At 56.5% G+C, this 12,370-nt stretch overlaps 1 protein-coding gene across 7 annotated transcripts in view; it reads right to left on the bottom strand.

Annotated features, from left to right (window-relative positions):
* Window positions 1–7,557: 7,557 nt before the first annotated feature.
* ULK1 (unc-51 like autophagy activating kinase 1) overlaps window positions 7,558–12,370 on the bottom strand; it is an 82,665-nt gene continuing 77,852 nt past the window's right edge. For all 7 annotated transcript variants that reach the window (XM_082325369.1, XM_082325364.1, XM_082325365.1 and 4 more), the window contains 3 exons: window positions 11,944–12,101; window positions 11,600–11,735; window positions 7,558–9,683 (listed from right to left, as the gene is read on the bottom strand). In XM_082325369.1, coding sequence (XP_082181495.1) covers window positions 9,628–9,683; window positions 11,600–11,735; window positions 11,944–12,101 — 350 coding nt within the window. In that variant the 3' untranslated portion in view covers window positions 7,558–9,627. The remainder of the gene's footprint in view (window positions 9,684–11,599; window positions 11,736–11,943; window positions 12,102–12,370) is intronic.

The raw sequence follows: 12,370 nt of genomic DNA on the forward strand, positions 1-12,370 counted from the left end.
AGTGCTTTACAGGACGGAGCTGCGCGGAGAGGACGCGGGTTCCCTGGCACGCCGCGAGATGAGCTCCGTTATTCATTCAGGTGGAAAATGGAAGGGCTGACGTTTCCAAGCAGGCCAGGTTATCAAAGGCAGGCTGGTTATTTCGGCTAATAAGGGGAAGAAATGCAGCACGTCCTTTTTGGAACCGACACTTCTGAGTTATTTCAGTAGCGGCGTGGGGCAAGGGGAAGATTTATCACACGGTCCCAGCTGCAGTTTGTTTAGAGAAGTGATAAAAGATCGCCTGTCACAGCGCAGCACTGCTGCCAGGGGAACCGGGAATACAGATCTCTCTATCGCTTCGACCAGGGCGCCTGAATCTTTCTTGTGCCTCATTTCCTGAGGAAGCGAAGCCTCTGCAACCCTGCTGCTTGGCTGCCCTCCACCATCTCTTCCTCTCCCTCTGTCGTGCTTTAACCCCAGCCGGCAACTAAGCGCAACCCAGCCGCTCGCTCGCTCCCCCCCGGTGGGATGGGGGAGAGAATCGGAAGAGTAAAAGTGAGAAAACTCATGGGTTGAGATAAAGACAGTTTAATGGGTAAAGCAAAAGCCACGCACACAAGCAAAGCAAACCAGGGAATTCACTCTCTCCTTCCCATGGGCAGGCAGGTGTTCAGCCATCCCCAGGAAAGCAGGGCTCCATCACGCGTAACGGTTCCTTGGGAAGACAAACGCCATCACTCCGAACGTCCCCCCCCTTCCTCCTCCTTCCCCCAGCTTTAGGTGCTGAGCATGACGCCATGCGGCATGGAACAGCCCTTTGGGCAGCGGGGGTCAGCTGTCCCGGCCGTGTCCCCTCCCCGCTCCTGGTGCCCCTGGCAGAGCACAAGAAGCTAAAAAGTCCTTGACTGGTGTAAACTCTGCTCAGCAAGAACCAAAACATCAGTGCGTTATCAACATTATTCTCACCCTAAATCCAAAAGCCAGCACTCTACCAGCTACTAAGAAGAAAATTAACTCTATCCCAGCTGAAACCAGGACACCCTCCCTGCCGTGATTGCTGAATTTGGCTCATTTCAGCTAAATTTGTGGTGGGACAGGAGAAGGACTTACATGAGGGAAAACTTTGGTATCCCAGCCCCTTACCCAGTCCAAGAGCAGCAAAGCAGCTTCAAAACAGATTCCTTTTAATTTATCCATTTCATCTTTAAACAGTTGGCTACCAAAGGCGAGGAGAAATTAAAGTGACTCGCCAGAGGTGCTGCCGTCGGTCAGTTCTGTGGGAGCCGGCACCGGGCAGGCAGAGCCTTGGGGCCGCGTAACGCAGGCGAAACGGCGGCGGAGACGGGGCTGCAGGTTCTGGCGCGGAGCAGGAGGCCCCGCTGCAGATGGCTGCGTGCGGCCTGCGAAGCCGGCGCGCTTGCTTGGATTTGGTCTGCAAAGCACGGCGAGCACCCAGCACCCTCAGGAACGAGATTAACACGGGGGTGGATGCCCCTCGCACCTATACCCAGGGCTGAACTGGAACCGGAGCAAAGGATTTGCGAGGGTCCCTGCTGTTGATGTGAGGAGCAGAACATTTCACACACGTTTAACAGGACTGATAAAGTACACTGAGCGGCACACCTGCTTGGCCTTAAGCGAGGGCGCTGCCATCGAGTTTACTCAGCAGTGAGATCGGCCTCGTAGAAGCTTTCCCGGCCCAAGCGCAGCCGGGGCCGGCGGCCGATGGCACCGCTGCCGAAGAGGCAGCGGGCGCGGGGCGGCGGCAGGACGGGGCGTCCAGCGGGGTCGGGTTTTGAGGCGTCTTAATTTCACTTTCCTGACGAGGCGGGTGTCGGGCCTCCCTGGCCCCGCACCGGTTTGTACGGGCGCTGCGGGGGCTCCGCGGCTGTTCCGGGGCAGCCCCTGCCTGCAGCCCTCGCCCTCCGGGCCGCGCTGCCCGCGGGCGGGACCCAGGGGCTCCGCAGCGCCCGGGCCGGCCCCGGCCCCGCTCTGGGTCCGCTCCGGGCCCCTCTCCCGCCCCGCTCCGGCCCCGCTCCGGCCCCGCTCCGGGTCCCGCTCCGGCCCCGCTCCCGCCCCGCTCCCAGCCCCGCTCCGGCCCCGCTCCCGGCCCCGCTCCCGGCCCCGCTCCCGCCCTGCTCCCGCCCCGCTCCCGCCCCGCTGCCGCCCCGCTCAGGGTCCCGCTCCGGCCCCGCTCCGGGCTCCGCTCCGGCCCCGCTCCCGCCCCGCTCCGGCCCCGCTCCGGCCCCGCTCCCGCCCCGCTCCGGCCCCGTTCCCGACCCCGCTCCGGCCCCGCTCCGGCCCCGCTCCCGCCCCGCTCCCGCCCCGCTCCGGCCCCGCTCCGGCCCCGCTCCCGCCCCGCTCCGGCCCCGTTCCCGACCCCGCTCCGGCCCCGCTCCGGCCCCGCTCCCGCCCCGCTCCCGCCCCGCTCCGGCCCCGCTCCCGCCCCGCTCCGGCCCCGTTCCCGACCCCGCTCCGGCCCCGCTCCCGGCCCCGCTCCCGCCCCGCTCCGGCCCCGCTCCGGCCCCGTTCCCGACCCCGCTCCGACCCCGCTCCGGCCCCGGTGCCGCCCCGCTCCGGCCCCGCTCCGGGCCGAGGGTGCCGGGCCGGCGGCCGCCTGCAGGCGGGGCTCCGGCAGCGCGGTCCGCCCGCTCCGCCGCCCCGGGACCCGCCGCTCCTCCGCCGCCTGCCCCTGCCTCCCCGCGGAACCCAGCGAGGCTCCGCCGTGTTTGCGGCCCCGGCTCCGCGGCAGCCCCGCGCCGGGCCCCGCTCCGGCCACCCCCGGGCGGCTGAGCGGCCCACGGCCGCCGGCGGTGCTCGGCCCCGCAGCAGCCCGGTCCTGCGCCGATGTGACCCCCGCAGGGCCTCATCCTCCTCCCCAAGGCCTGCTTTGACGAAGGACGTATTCATGTCAAGAGGATTTGCTTTACGTTTTCAGATAAATGTAATTTCTTTTAAATCAATTTAAAAACAAATGATGAAACGTTGTGGTTTGAACGACGTGCTCTTCAAAATGTTCTCTGTCAAAGGGAAGAAAAAACCTGCCGCGTCGATCTTTCATGAGTTCAGGGGCGCGGAGCGCAGCCCAGGCCGGCACCGGCTGCGGCGGGGGGCGAGAGCCCGCAGCCCCTCCGTGCCCCCGCACAGCGGTGGGGGCCGAGGGCGAGCGCGCACCCCAGCCCCGCAGCGGGAGGGCCTTCATCGCGGCGCCGGGAAGGCAAAGCCAGGGCAAACCTGGGGAGACGCCTTCCTCTCCTTCGGGCGCGCGCTCTTCGCTGCCTGGCAGTAGAGGCTCAGGAGGTACCAAACGTTGTAGCTGAAAGCTCTTCACCCCCACGCTGGGAACGGGAGCCGTGCTGCGCTGCACGGGGCGAGGAGTGCCCCGGTCCGCAGCTCCCCGGCAGTCGTGCGCCGGGGCGCTGCCCAGAAACAACCACACCGCAGAATCCAAGGCAAAAAAGCACTGGAAACTCCTTCAGCGGTGGCGAATATTCCCGTTGGAGACCAAGGCAAGCGTCCTCCCTCCGCCGGGCGCTCCTGCTGTAACGCAGGCCAGCGCGCTCTCACTTGGGAGCGACTCCGCTGCCTAAAACAAGACCTAAACTGGGAGAGGTTTAGCAACGATTCGCTTCTGGGCCTTTCACGATTACCTGCAGCAGAACCCTGGCAGACGTGCAATCCCCCGCCACGGCGTGTTAACGGTCCCTCTGCCACCGACAGCAAACGCTCGGAGAGAGCCGATGCTGCGAGGCAGCCGAAGCCGCGAGGCCCCGGCGCCGCGGGGTGCACCGCGGGCTCGGGAATGACTTTTTTGGGAGCTGACTCTTCTTGCGCCGGGGCTTTGGGTCCGAGCCGGGTTGTGGCCGCAGCCAGGCGTGTTGAACACTGGGTCCAGCTGCTGGGGATGGCTGGTGGCAGCATCTGGGGCTCGGGGGGGCTCGGGAAGGACAGCCACCAACATCTGGATGCTCGGTTACCCTCTGTCCACAGCAAGGGAAGAAACCTGGGTCTGACATGACTTGCTTAAGCCCATTCTTAGGAACACGTTATTTAACGTGTTTTCTGAAAGCATCCAACTCCCCTGCCAGGTTTCAGCTCCCGGGGGGGGTGGTGGTGGTTTTGATTCTGTTGTCCCTAAAAATGCTGTTTCTAGAACAGAAGTGTCCCAGGGAAGCTTGTACCCCCGCGCCACGGGGATACATCCAGGGAATGGCACCCATCATCAGCGCTACGTTTATGGTAATACATTTAAATAAATGCAACTGCTAGGATTTGCCTGGAGAGCGTCAGCTCCTGCCCCGCCGAGCCGCGGGCGCGCGGCCTCCCTGCCGCACGGCCCGTCCCCTCCTTCAGCACAAACCCGCCGGCCCTTCCAGCTTCCACGGCTACGCACGGCCGGCAGCGGCACACAGGATACGCACGCTAAAATAGGCCGTGAAGGAGTTAACTCCCCGTGAAATGAAGCCTTAGCAAAATACTTGATCTTTGTATCGCCCTGGTTCAACCCCCACCCACCCATTTCTACTTCCTTGATGTCACCAAGCCACCTCTGATCTTTCCGAGTCGAACGAGCGAGTTTTTGCTGACGTACTTACCAACAACTAAATATAAAATGCGGGAACGAAGCCAAACGCCCTGGAAGAATTGCTTGGGTTTGTTTTCTCCTAGAACCAACAGCAGCGTAACGTCACAGTCCACATCTAGAAGGTTGTGCAATTGTCACCAGTGCTTTTAAACTCTCCAGGCCCCGTGGTTTAGTGCTTATTACAAGAGACTGTTCATTTCTGGCACTGAAGTCTTCCCAGCCAGCGCTTTCCCCCTTTGCTCTCCGCCTACGAGTCCCACGGGTTCAGCAGAGCATTCTCTGTCCGCACGGGCGTGCGGCACGCGGTGGCCGCTTTCGTTTGGCCAGAGGTTTCCACCTGAACCTTTACACTTCTTCACAGGCAGCTTCAAAAGAAACGCCCTCCCTTACCCGCAGCGTCAGAAACTGGTGTATACGCAGCCTGTACCACAATCCTGCAGGAACACGCACACACACGAGGTTTTTCCACCAAAGGGGGCTTTACGTGTTAAAAAAACAAACAAAAAACCCACAAAACCCCCACCAACCCCTCCCAAAACAAAGATCCGAGTCTGCTGAGCTGTCAGACTTCAGGCGACGCCAGCATCCCTATTTACCTCGCTCCGACCAGCTTTCCCAGGGCTGCCGCAGGGCCTTGCCCAGGTTGGACCACCACCACGTTTTCACCGCGTGGAAGCGCAGCTTCCCCCAGCTCTCCCCGACCCCGCTGCTGCGTGGGGCAGCTCCGCAGGGAGGAGGGATCGGCTCTCCCCGCGCCCGAGCGACAGCGGACCGGAGCCCGGCGCGTCCAGGCGGGACCGTTCTCACGGTGCCCGGTTCCCCGTGGTGGGAAAGGCAGGGGCAGGAAACAGGAGTTATAAATAGGGCTGAGGAGGAAAAACACAATTCCAGCTCGTGGTAAATTAACATTTTGGAATAGGCTCTTTTCCTACAAAACCAATACGGTCCGGCAGCTGCACGGGGTGGCGCTGAGGGGCCAGGGGCTGGTGGGCAGGACTCTCCCCGGGGACGCGCACGGCCAACAGCAGCGTGCACGGTCCAGCAAGCGGAGCTTTGGGAAATGTTTGGTGGAATTAGGGTATTTGGCTCCTGCAAGTTCACGCCTCTCTTGCTGAAGTTTCTGTAAGAAGGGAAGGACTGGACCGATTCGTTCAGGACCTCCCTCACGTCCCAGACGCAGAGCTTGGCTTGTCGTCACAGCACATTCTGACTCGGGGGGAGCAGGGACTACGCCTGCCTGGCGCCCGAAGGCAGGACCAATGCTCACGGCAGCCGCGCTCTGCTTCTTGCCACGTTCGGTGACTTTTCTTACAGCCAGGTGGGCAAGAGAAAACTAAGCCACGTGCCGTTCCGTTCCAGTAACAAGCAGCAATGTGTACAAACACGGCAGGAAAATATTGAATCTTCATTAAAAATACCCAAATCTTATCACTATACTCACACTTCAAGTACCTCTCTTGTACAGCAACAAGCTTCCCGACTCTATTCATTAAAAAAAAAGCTAATGTTTAAAATAACGCCCAACTATGAGGTCTGATACAAACAGCACCACGAACCCACGCTGTCCTCACCCCTCCAGACGGCCGTCGCACACCCCGCTCCAGCATCGCGCTGGGGTGCCAAGTAACGCACGGCTCCGACAGCCTGATCTTGCAAATACTGGGACAGGGGCGAAACCGAAGCACCTGAACTGGACGGGAAGGGCTCCGCCGGCGCCGGCGCTCGAACCGCGGCAGCAGGAGGGCAGGGCCGGGCACCGAGGCACCACGAACCAGCGCCTGCAGCTCCCACCCCGGCACCCGCTTCAACCGTTCCAGCCTGAAAGGCTTCACGTGGGGCTGTAGGCGACGCAGCGTGTTCCGTCCCGAGCTTCGCCCGCTGTGAAACGGGTGACAGCACTTCTTCAGCCGAAGGTCGAGGCTGGTAGAACCAAAGATTCAATCCCTTACTCAGCTACTGCACTACCTGGAATTATGAAGTACTGAAAATAGGCCACTAACAATTTCAGATCAATTTTATTTTCTTAAATTGATGCTGTACAATTTAAAGCAAAAAAAAAAAAAAAAGTCACACAAAAACACAAATAAAAAATGTTGACAACGTATCAAGCATTACCTTATAAAGAACATCATCATACGCTCTCACAAACCTGAAGATACGTGTTCATTAGACTGAGGTTTCTTGAAATCTATTAAAGACGCTAGACACAAACGCCGCAACAGTAACAAAGCCATGACGATAGCCGGTGGACTACACTAGCAACTTCAACAATGCTTGGGGGTTGGTTTTTGGGGAGTTTTCTTTTTTTTTTTTTTTTTTGCATACGTTGTTGTCTACAAAGCAATAAATATTTTTCACCAAAAAAGTTGGTTTCACGCTACATGCAGTTAGATAAAAAAGAAAGTCACCGAAGTGATGGCAAAATAAATCACCTGTCTGATTTGTTTTTCTTTTTTCTCTTTTTTTTTTCCCCCCTATTTCTTGGGTGGGCTTTTTTGTGTGGTTTTTTGTGTTTTTTTTTAATTCAAGCACAGTGGCTAAGTTTCAAGTATTGAGAGAAAACATATATATACACGTTTGTGTTTGTGTGCGTATCTATACACACACACACACAGCCTGGTATGTATATACACAAACACATACATATGCATCGGTTGTAGGCCTGTAAACCACGATTTTTTGGAGCAATATCTACTTGTATACATTGAATGTGGACGATTTTGATACATTCAAGTAATTAAGTACAGCTGGAGGGTTAGCGCTGAGCTCGCCGCGCAGAGGGGCCGCCGGGCACAGGCGCGGCCGGCGAGCAGGGCGCGGGTGCCGGCGTCGCGGTCGCCGGCGTCGCGGTCGCCGGCGTCACGGTCGGCCCTGGCTCCCCGCTCCTGCCCGCGGCGCGGCCCTTCGCACAGCTGGTGAAACCCTTTCGGAAGCGGCCTGGGTCTCCTCGGCATTTCTGGCCACAGGCTGGGGGAAGTTGGTTGCTTGGGTTTGTCTTTTTTTTTTCTCTTTTTTTCCCAGGCACAAGCACAAACGGCCACGGAAGCAGCAGGCTGTGAACGTACGGCACAACAGCGGCCCAATACTGAAGCATTTGTGAAAGCTACGCTTAAACTTCCCTGGTCAGGGCAATCTGAAATATTTTTAAATTTCTTTATTGGCATTTCTGCTCTGTGATCAGAAACACCCACGTTGCCAAAGATGATGCCAGCTCCAAAGTCGATTAAGTTGCTCCTGAAACCCTTGTAAAGTATCCCACCGAACGTGCCAATATTGAGAGAAAAAAAGCAAGGACGACTTAACCACCACGTGCAAAATATTTTTAGATCCCCAAAAACAAAGCCTGAGGTTTCGAGTTGCTTTCAAAGATACGTTTCTGCCCAGCGCTAACAAAATACTGCCACGACTCTGATAAATTAAGACACACACGCGCGCACGCAGACGGACGGACAGGCAGCCAGCGATCCTCTCACGCACATGCTCACAGCATCCCAAGCCGCAACCAGAACTCGAGCCACTCGCACCCGCAGTCTCATTTGGCTAGAGTCTCCTTAAAAGAAATGCTGAACGTAAAACTGAACACTACACGATTTCTTTATAAAAAAATGAAGCAGCAAATAAAACTTCTTAAAAAATGCATTTCCACTTGTAAGTGTGTAGGATCTTAACGCCTGTTCTTGAGCTCTTAAAAAGCACGGAGCTTTATACTGACTGTCCTTAAAAGAACATTTAAATAAAAAAAAAAAAACAACCAAAACAAAACAAATCGTGGTACTGCCAGACTGGAAGTCAGCTTCGCCTGGTGTGGAGGAGGAACAGCACGGACTCTGCAGTGCTTTTTGCCTCGCACTCACAAGGTACAGTACAGTTAAATACGTACAGTTACACACAAACCATATATATATCAATATATATTCGCCCTTAGGAATACATATTAATATACGCACACACGTAGTGCAATAAACAACCAGGAAGCAAGGAAAGGAATAAGAGGAACAGCATTCCTAACAGTCGTGATGTTCCTGGGTTGTTGTGTGACGCAAAGTCCACTTCTCCAAGTTCCCATAGTGTGTAAAGTGCTCCTTTGATTCACAAAGCTAGTGTTTTCAGTTTGGGGGTGAGGGCTCCAGGAAAGGGGTGATCGAGCCAACAGCCGAAAGCAGGACGGCGCTAGTGCTTCCTCCTGGCAGGTATGCACTGACAAGGCCGAGCGAACAGCCAGGAGTCTGTCACGTTGATCCCGCTGAGCCTGGGGACCAGGGGAGGAACGGATTCCTTTTGGCTTCTTACAAACACAGGAGCGTTACACTTTCTGTCGTCCTCCCGTTCCCTGCGCGGTCTCTTTCCCCGCGTCGCTTGCCCGTCCGGGCAGGGGCCGTCCGCCCGGCAGCCGCGGGAGATGCAAACGTCCCCCGCAGCAGCCCGGTGCGTCTGCGGGAGGTGGGAGCTCCTGCAGCAACGTGCGGGCAGGAGGAGCCGACTCCCTCCTCTCTGCCGTTCAGCCAGCCCTCCCAAGGCATGAACACGCAGGAGAAGGGACGGGAGAGAAAGGAGGGGAGGCTCGGGGTGCCAGGAAGCTTGACGATGCCTGGCTCTCAGCTGGGTAGGGAAAAGTACACAAACTGGCCGTGATTTCTGAATGACACCCTCCAACGTGAACTGAAGCCAGCAGTTTCCGCACATCCATTGCCTGCAATGGACACAGCACTGGAATACCCTGTTCTTAAGCAAGAGGGGTAGGCAGCAGTCTTATCCTTCAAAGTGCTGGGAAGAAGCAGACTTCTATCCTTCATCCCCTCCGCCAACGAGGGAAACCTTTCCACATCGGCTACGTCTTTGCCCAGGCATTTGGGCAGGGAAGTATTTGTGCTTGCTGCAGTCACACATCCCCACGGAGGAATCCGAGTCTGTGGAACAACTTCCTAAACGGTCAAAATACAAAACATCGAGCAGTTCATCCTCCAGGTCTCCTGCCGCCAAAATCGTTTCCCACCACAGCAGCAGGCCGTTGGAAACCAAGTGATCAGCTGGGGCGAGGTGCGCGAAGAACAACACTGAAATCAGGCACAGAACCCCGACAGCAGAGCTGACAGCCTGCGCTCGATGCACAGTTTACCTGGGAGAGGAAAAAAACAAGAAAAGAAATCAACTTCCCGTTTTCCTGGCAATACAAAGACTACCAAAACATGCTGGAGACTGGGGGGGGAAGAGGCAGAACCTCAGCAAATCTAAGCAGCCCTTCGAGAATCCTCACCACGTACCGATTTAGACTAGGCGAGGACCTGACCACAAACACCACGCTGGGGAGGGTTAGGTCCAAGGGTTGAATAATTGGAGATCCAACAACAAAAGCCAGGAGGCAGCGGTTCTGACAGAGGTATCAAGATGTTATAAAGAACGACCGTCCACCAGGAACAATTTATTTGCTTTTAGTTATCGGAGTGGCTTTTGCCAGCAGGCAAGATGACTTGAGGTCTCCAGTGCCACTTGCCATGGCTGACAACTGAGAGACTGAGCCCAGCCCGGCATGGCCAGTGCCAGATTCTCAATGCCCGATCCCAAGACTCTCTCTCGAGCTAAACGTTTGGTGGAATTCATTCCTCTTGCAGGAAGACTTGCTGTATTTCTAGGTTCATCATTTTACTTTTCAGAAATAAGTAATCATATACCTGAGATCTAAAATGAAATGTGTACCCACTGCAGCCTACCACGGAACAGCTCAATCAGGAAGCTGGAAGATAGGGTAAAACAGGGAATACCAGGATATCAAGTGGGAAAAGAAATCTATTAGATGCATTAACTGTATCTCTGGACAAAAGATGTGATTTAGGTTTGGTAAGAAATGGTACAATAGAAACTACTCAGTATTCCCTATTCACTTTGCCCTCCAGTACCGCACACCACATGCCAATCTCCCTTTGCTCTCCTTCAGTGAGCGCATGTCAGCTGTGAAAGCTGGTGATAATTAACTGACTGATTGCCTGGGAGCCAGAAACCCTCATTAGGCATCCGAGAGCTCTGCCTACACGGCCGACTAGAGCAGCACTCTGGATGCCGGCCCAAGAAACGCATTCAGTAGCCAGCAGAGAGGAGAGGCCTGGTTTGCCGGCTGTGCCCGTTCCCTTCAGCCGCCGGGGACCGCTGCGGACGGGCTGGCTTAGCTGTGATGGACCAGAGCCGAGGCCGAGGCAAGCTGCTCTAACAGACGACGGCTATCCCCCATCCCCTGCGCCTGCCTCCCGCAGAGAGAGACGACAGAGGTGATTAAACCGCAGCCGTAAGGACAGGGAAAGCGTGCTCAGAGCAAGTCAGGTCAGTCCTTTCCACTCCATGTGTGCTAGCTGCGGAGCCTGCAGCAGCGGAGAATAACACTCCTCGGGAGAAAGGGAAAGCGCCAGGGGAGACCGCTCGGAGCGGCAGAGGGGACCATCTGTCCCTGGGAGAGGAAGCCAGCGGATAGCAAGTAGGTAAGAGTCCAGCTTTCGCTGCTACAACCAGCACTTACTGATGAGAAAAATATGTCTGCTGCCTTCTCAGCCAGGCCTGGGGCTGGGGAACAGAGACAGGCGAGCAGTCCTGTTTCAGCCGACGTGTGGGAAGGAGCCCTGGCTGTGCTGATCGGCCATCTCTGCCCGACAGCCGCTAGCCGCTGCAGGTTCGCGTTCCCAAGCGCTCTGTGCAATCAGAGGGCTGGTTCCAGCTGGAAACCCAACCCAGGCCCCTGCTGTTGCCAAACCACTTCCTTCAGCAAGTTCTTTCGCACATCAAAAGCTCCAACAAAGCCCTGGCAATCACTCCGCGTGGGAAGCTCTCAAAATACGGCTCAGAACAGGGACCTGCATTTCTAGCAGTTCTGCCACCGGGAAAGCAGGAGGCCAGGCTGCGAGGAGCTCTAACAAGCCAAGAGATCTCTGCTATGTCCACCAAAACGTAGCCAAAGGAAAAAAGGATGCTGGGTACTGAAATTTCTGATCCATGCAGCTAGAAAAACACATGTTCTAGTGGGAGAAAAGAAAGTCCCTGAACACTCACATTTATTGATGTTTTCTATGTCCCCCTGTTCAGTGATGATGTTCAGGAGCCCCTCCATCAGCAGCAGAGCCTTGTGGTACCTCTGGGCGCAGTCCTCTCTGTGGTGGAACATCTCATCCAGGGCTGCAGACTGCACCTGCAGGCAACAACCCCACGCCAAGAGGTTACTCCCAGGCCAGGCTCAGCTTTCCCAGCATGGCCCCTCAGCTGCATCACCACCTCCCGCGCCCAGCCTCCAGAGGCTGCACAGAGTCAAACCACCCGCTAAGGCCCCTGGCAGGGACCGCCAAGGCCCGACCCCGGCTCTGTGCTAACCCTGCTCCCAGGCACTGCGTGGTTATTACCATTTGCACAGCATAGCTGAAGATGAGCTTCTCTGCGGTGATGCTGTTGATCCGATCCATGAGTTTCTGTTTGTCCAAGAAGAACCTCTGGAGTCTCATGTTGAGGCAGTGGCAGGATGATACACTGGATTTATAAAGTTCATTCAGCTTCTTCACAACTAGAGTAAAGGAAAGAAATGCTTTAGGCGCTACTTCCAGTTCTCCCTGTGCCTCCCAATCTCCACGCACAGGACCCCAAATGAGTAACTTCAAGACAACGGGGTTATCTTAAAGCCAAAAGACTGGCAGGAAAGTAGTTGCTGCACCAACAGGGTCTTTTTCTTCTCCTCTGTCACCTTCACCAGTTATAAGCCTGCACGTGGCAACACCTACACAGATGCCTAGTTCACCTGAGGCCAGGTCTATTTTTGTTTCCTTCAGCTGCCAC

Source organism: Platalea leucorodia (genome assembly GCF_965183815.1).
Source record: "Platalea leucorodia genome assembly, chromosome: 12".
Taxonomy (NCBI): domain Eukaryota; kingdom Metazoa; phylum Chordata; class Aves; order Pelecaniformes; family Threskiornithidae; genus Platalea; species Platalea leucorodia.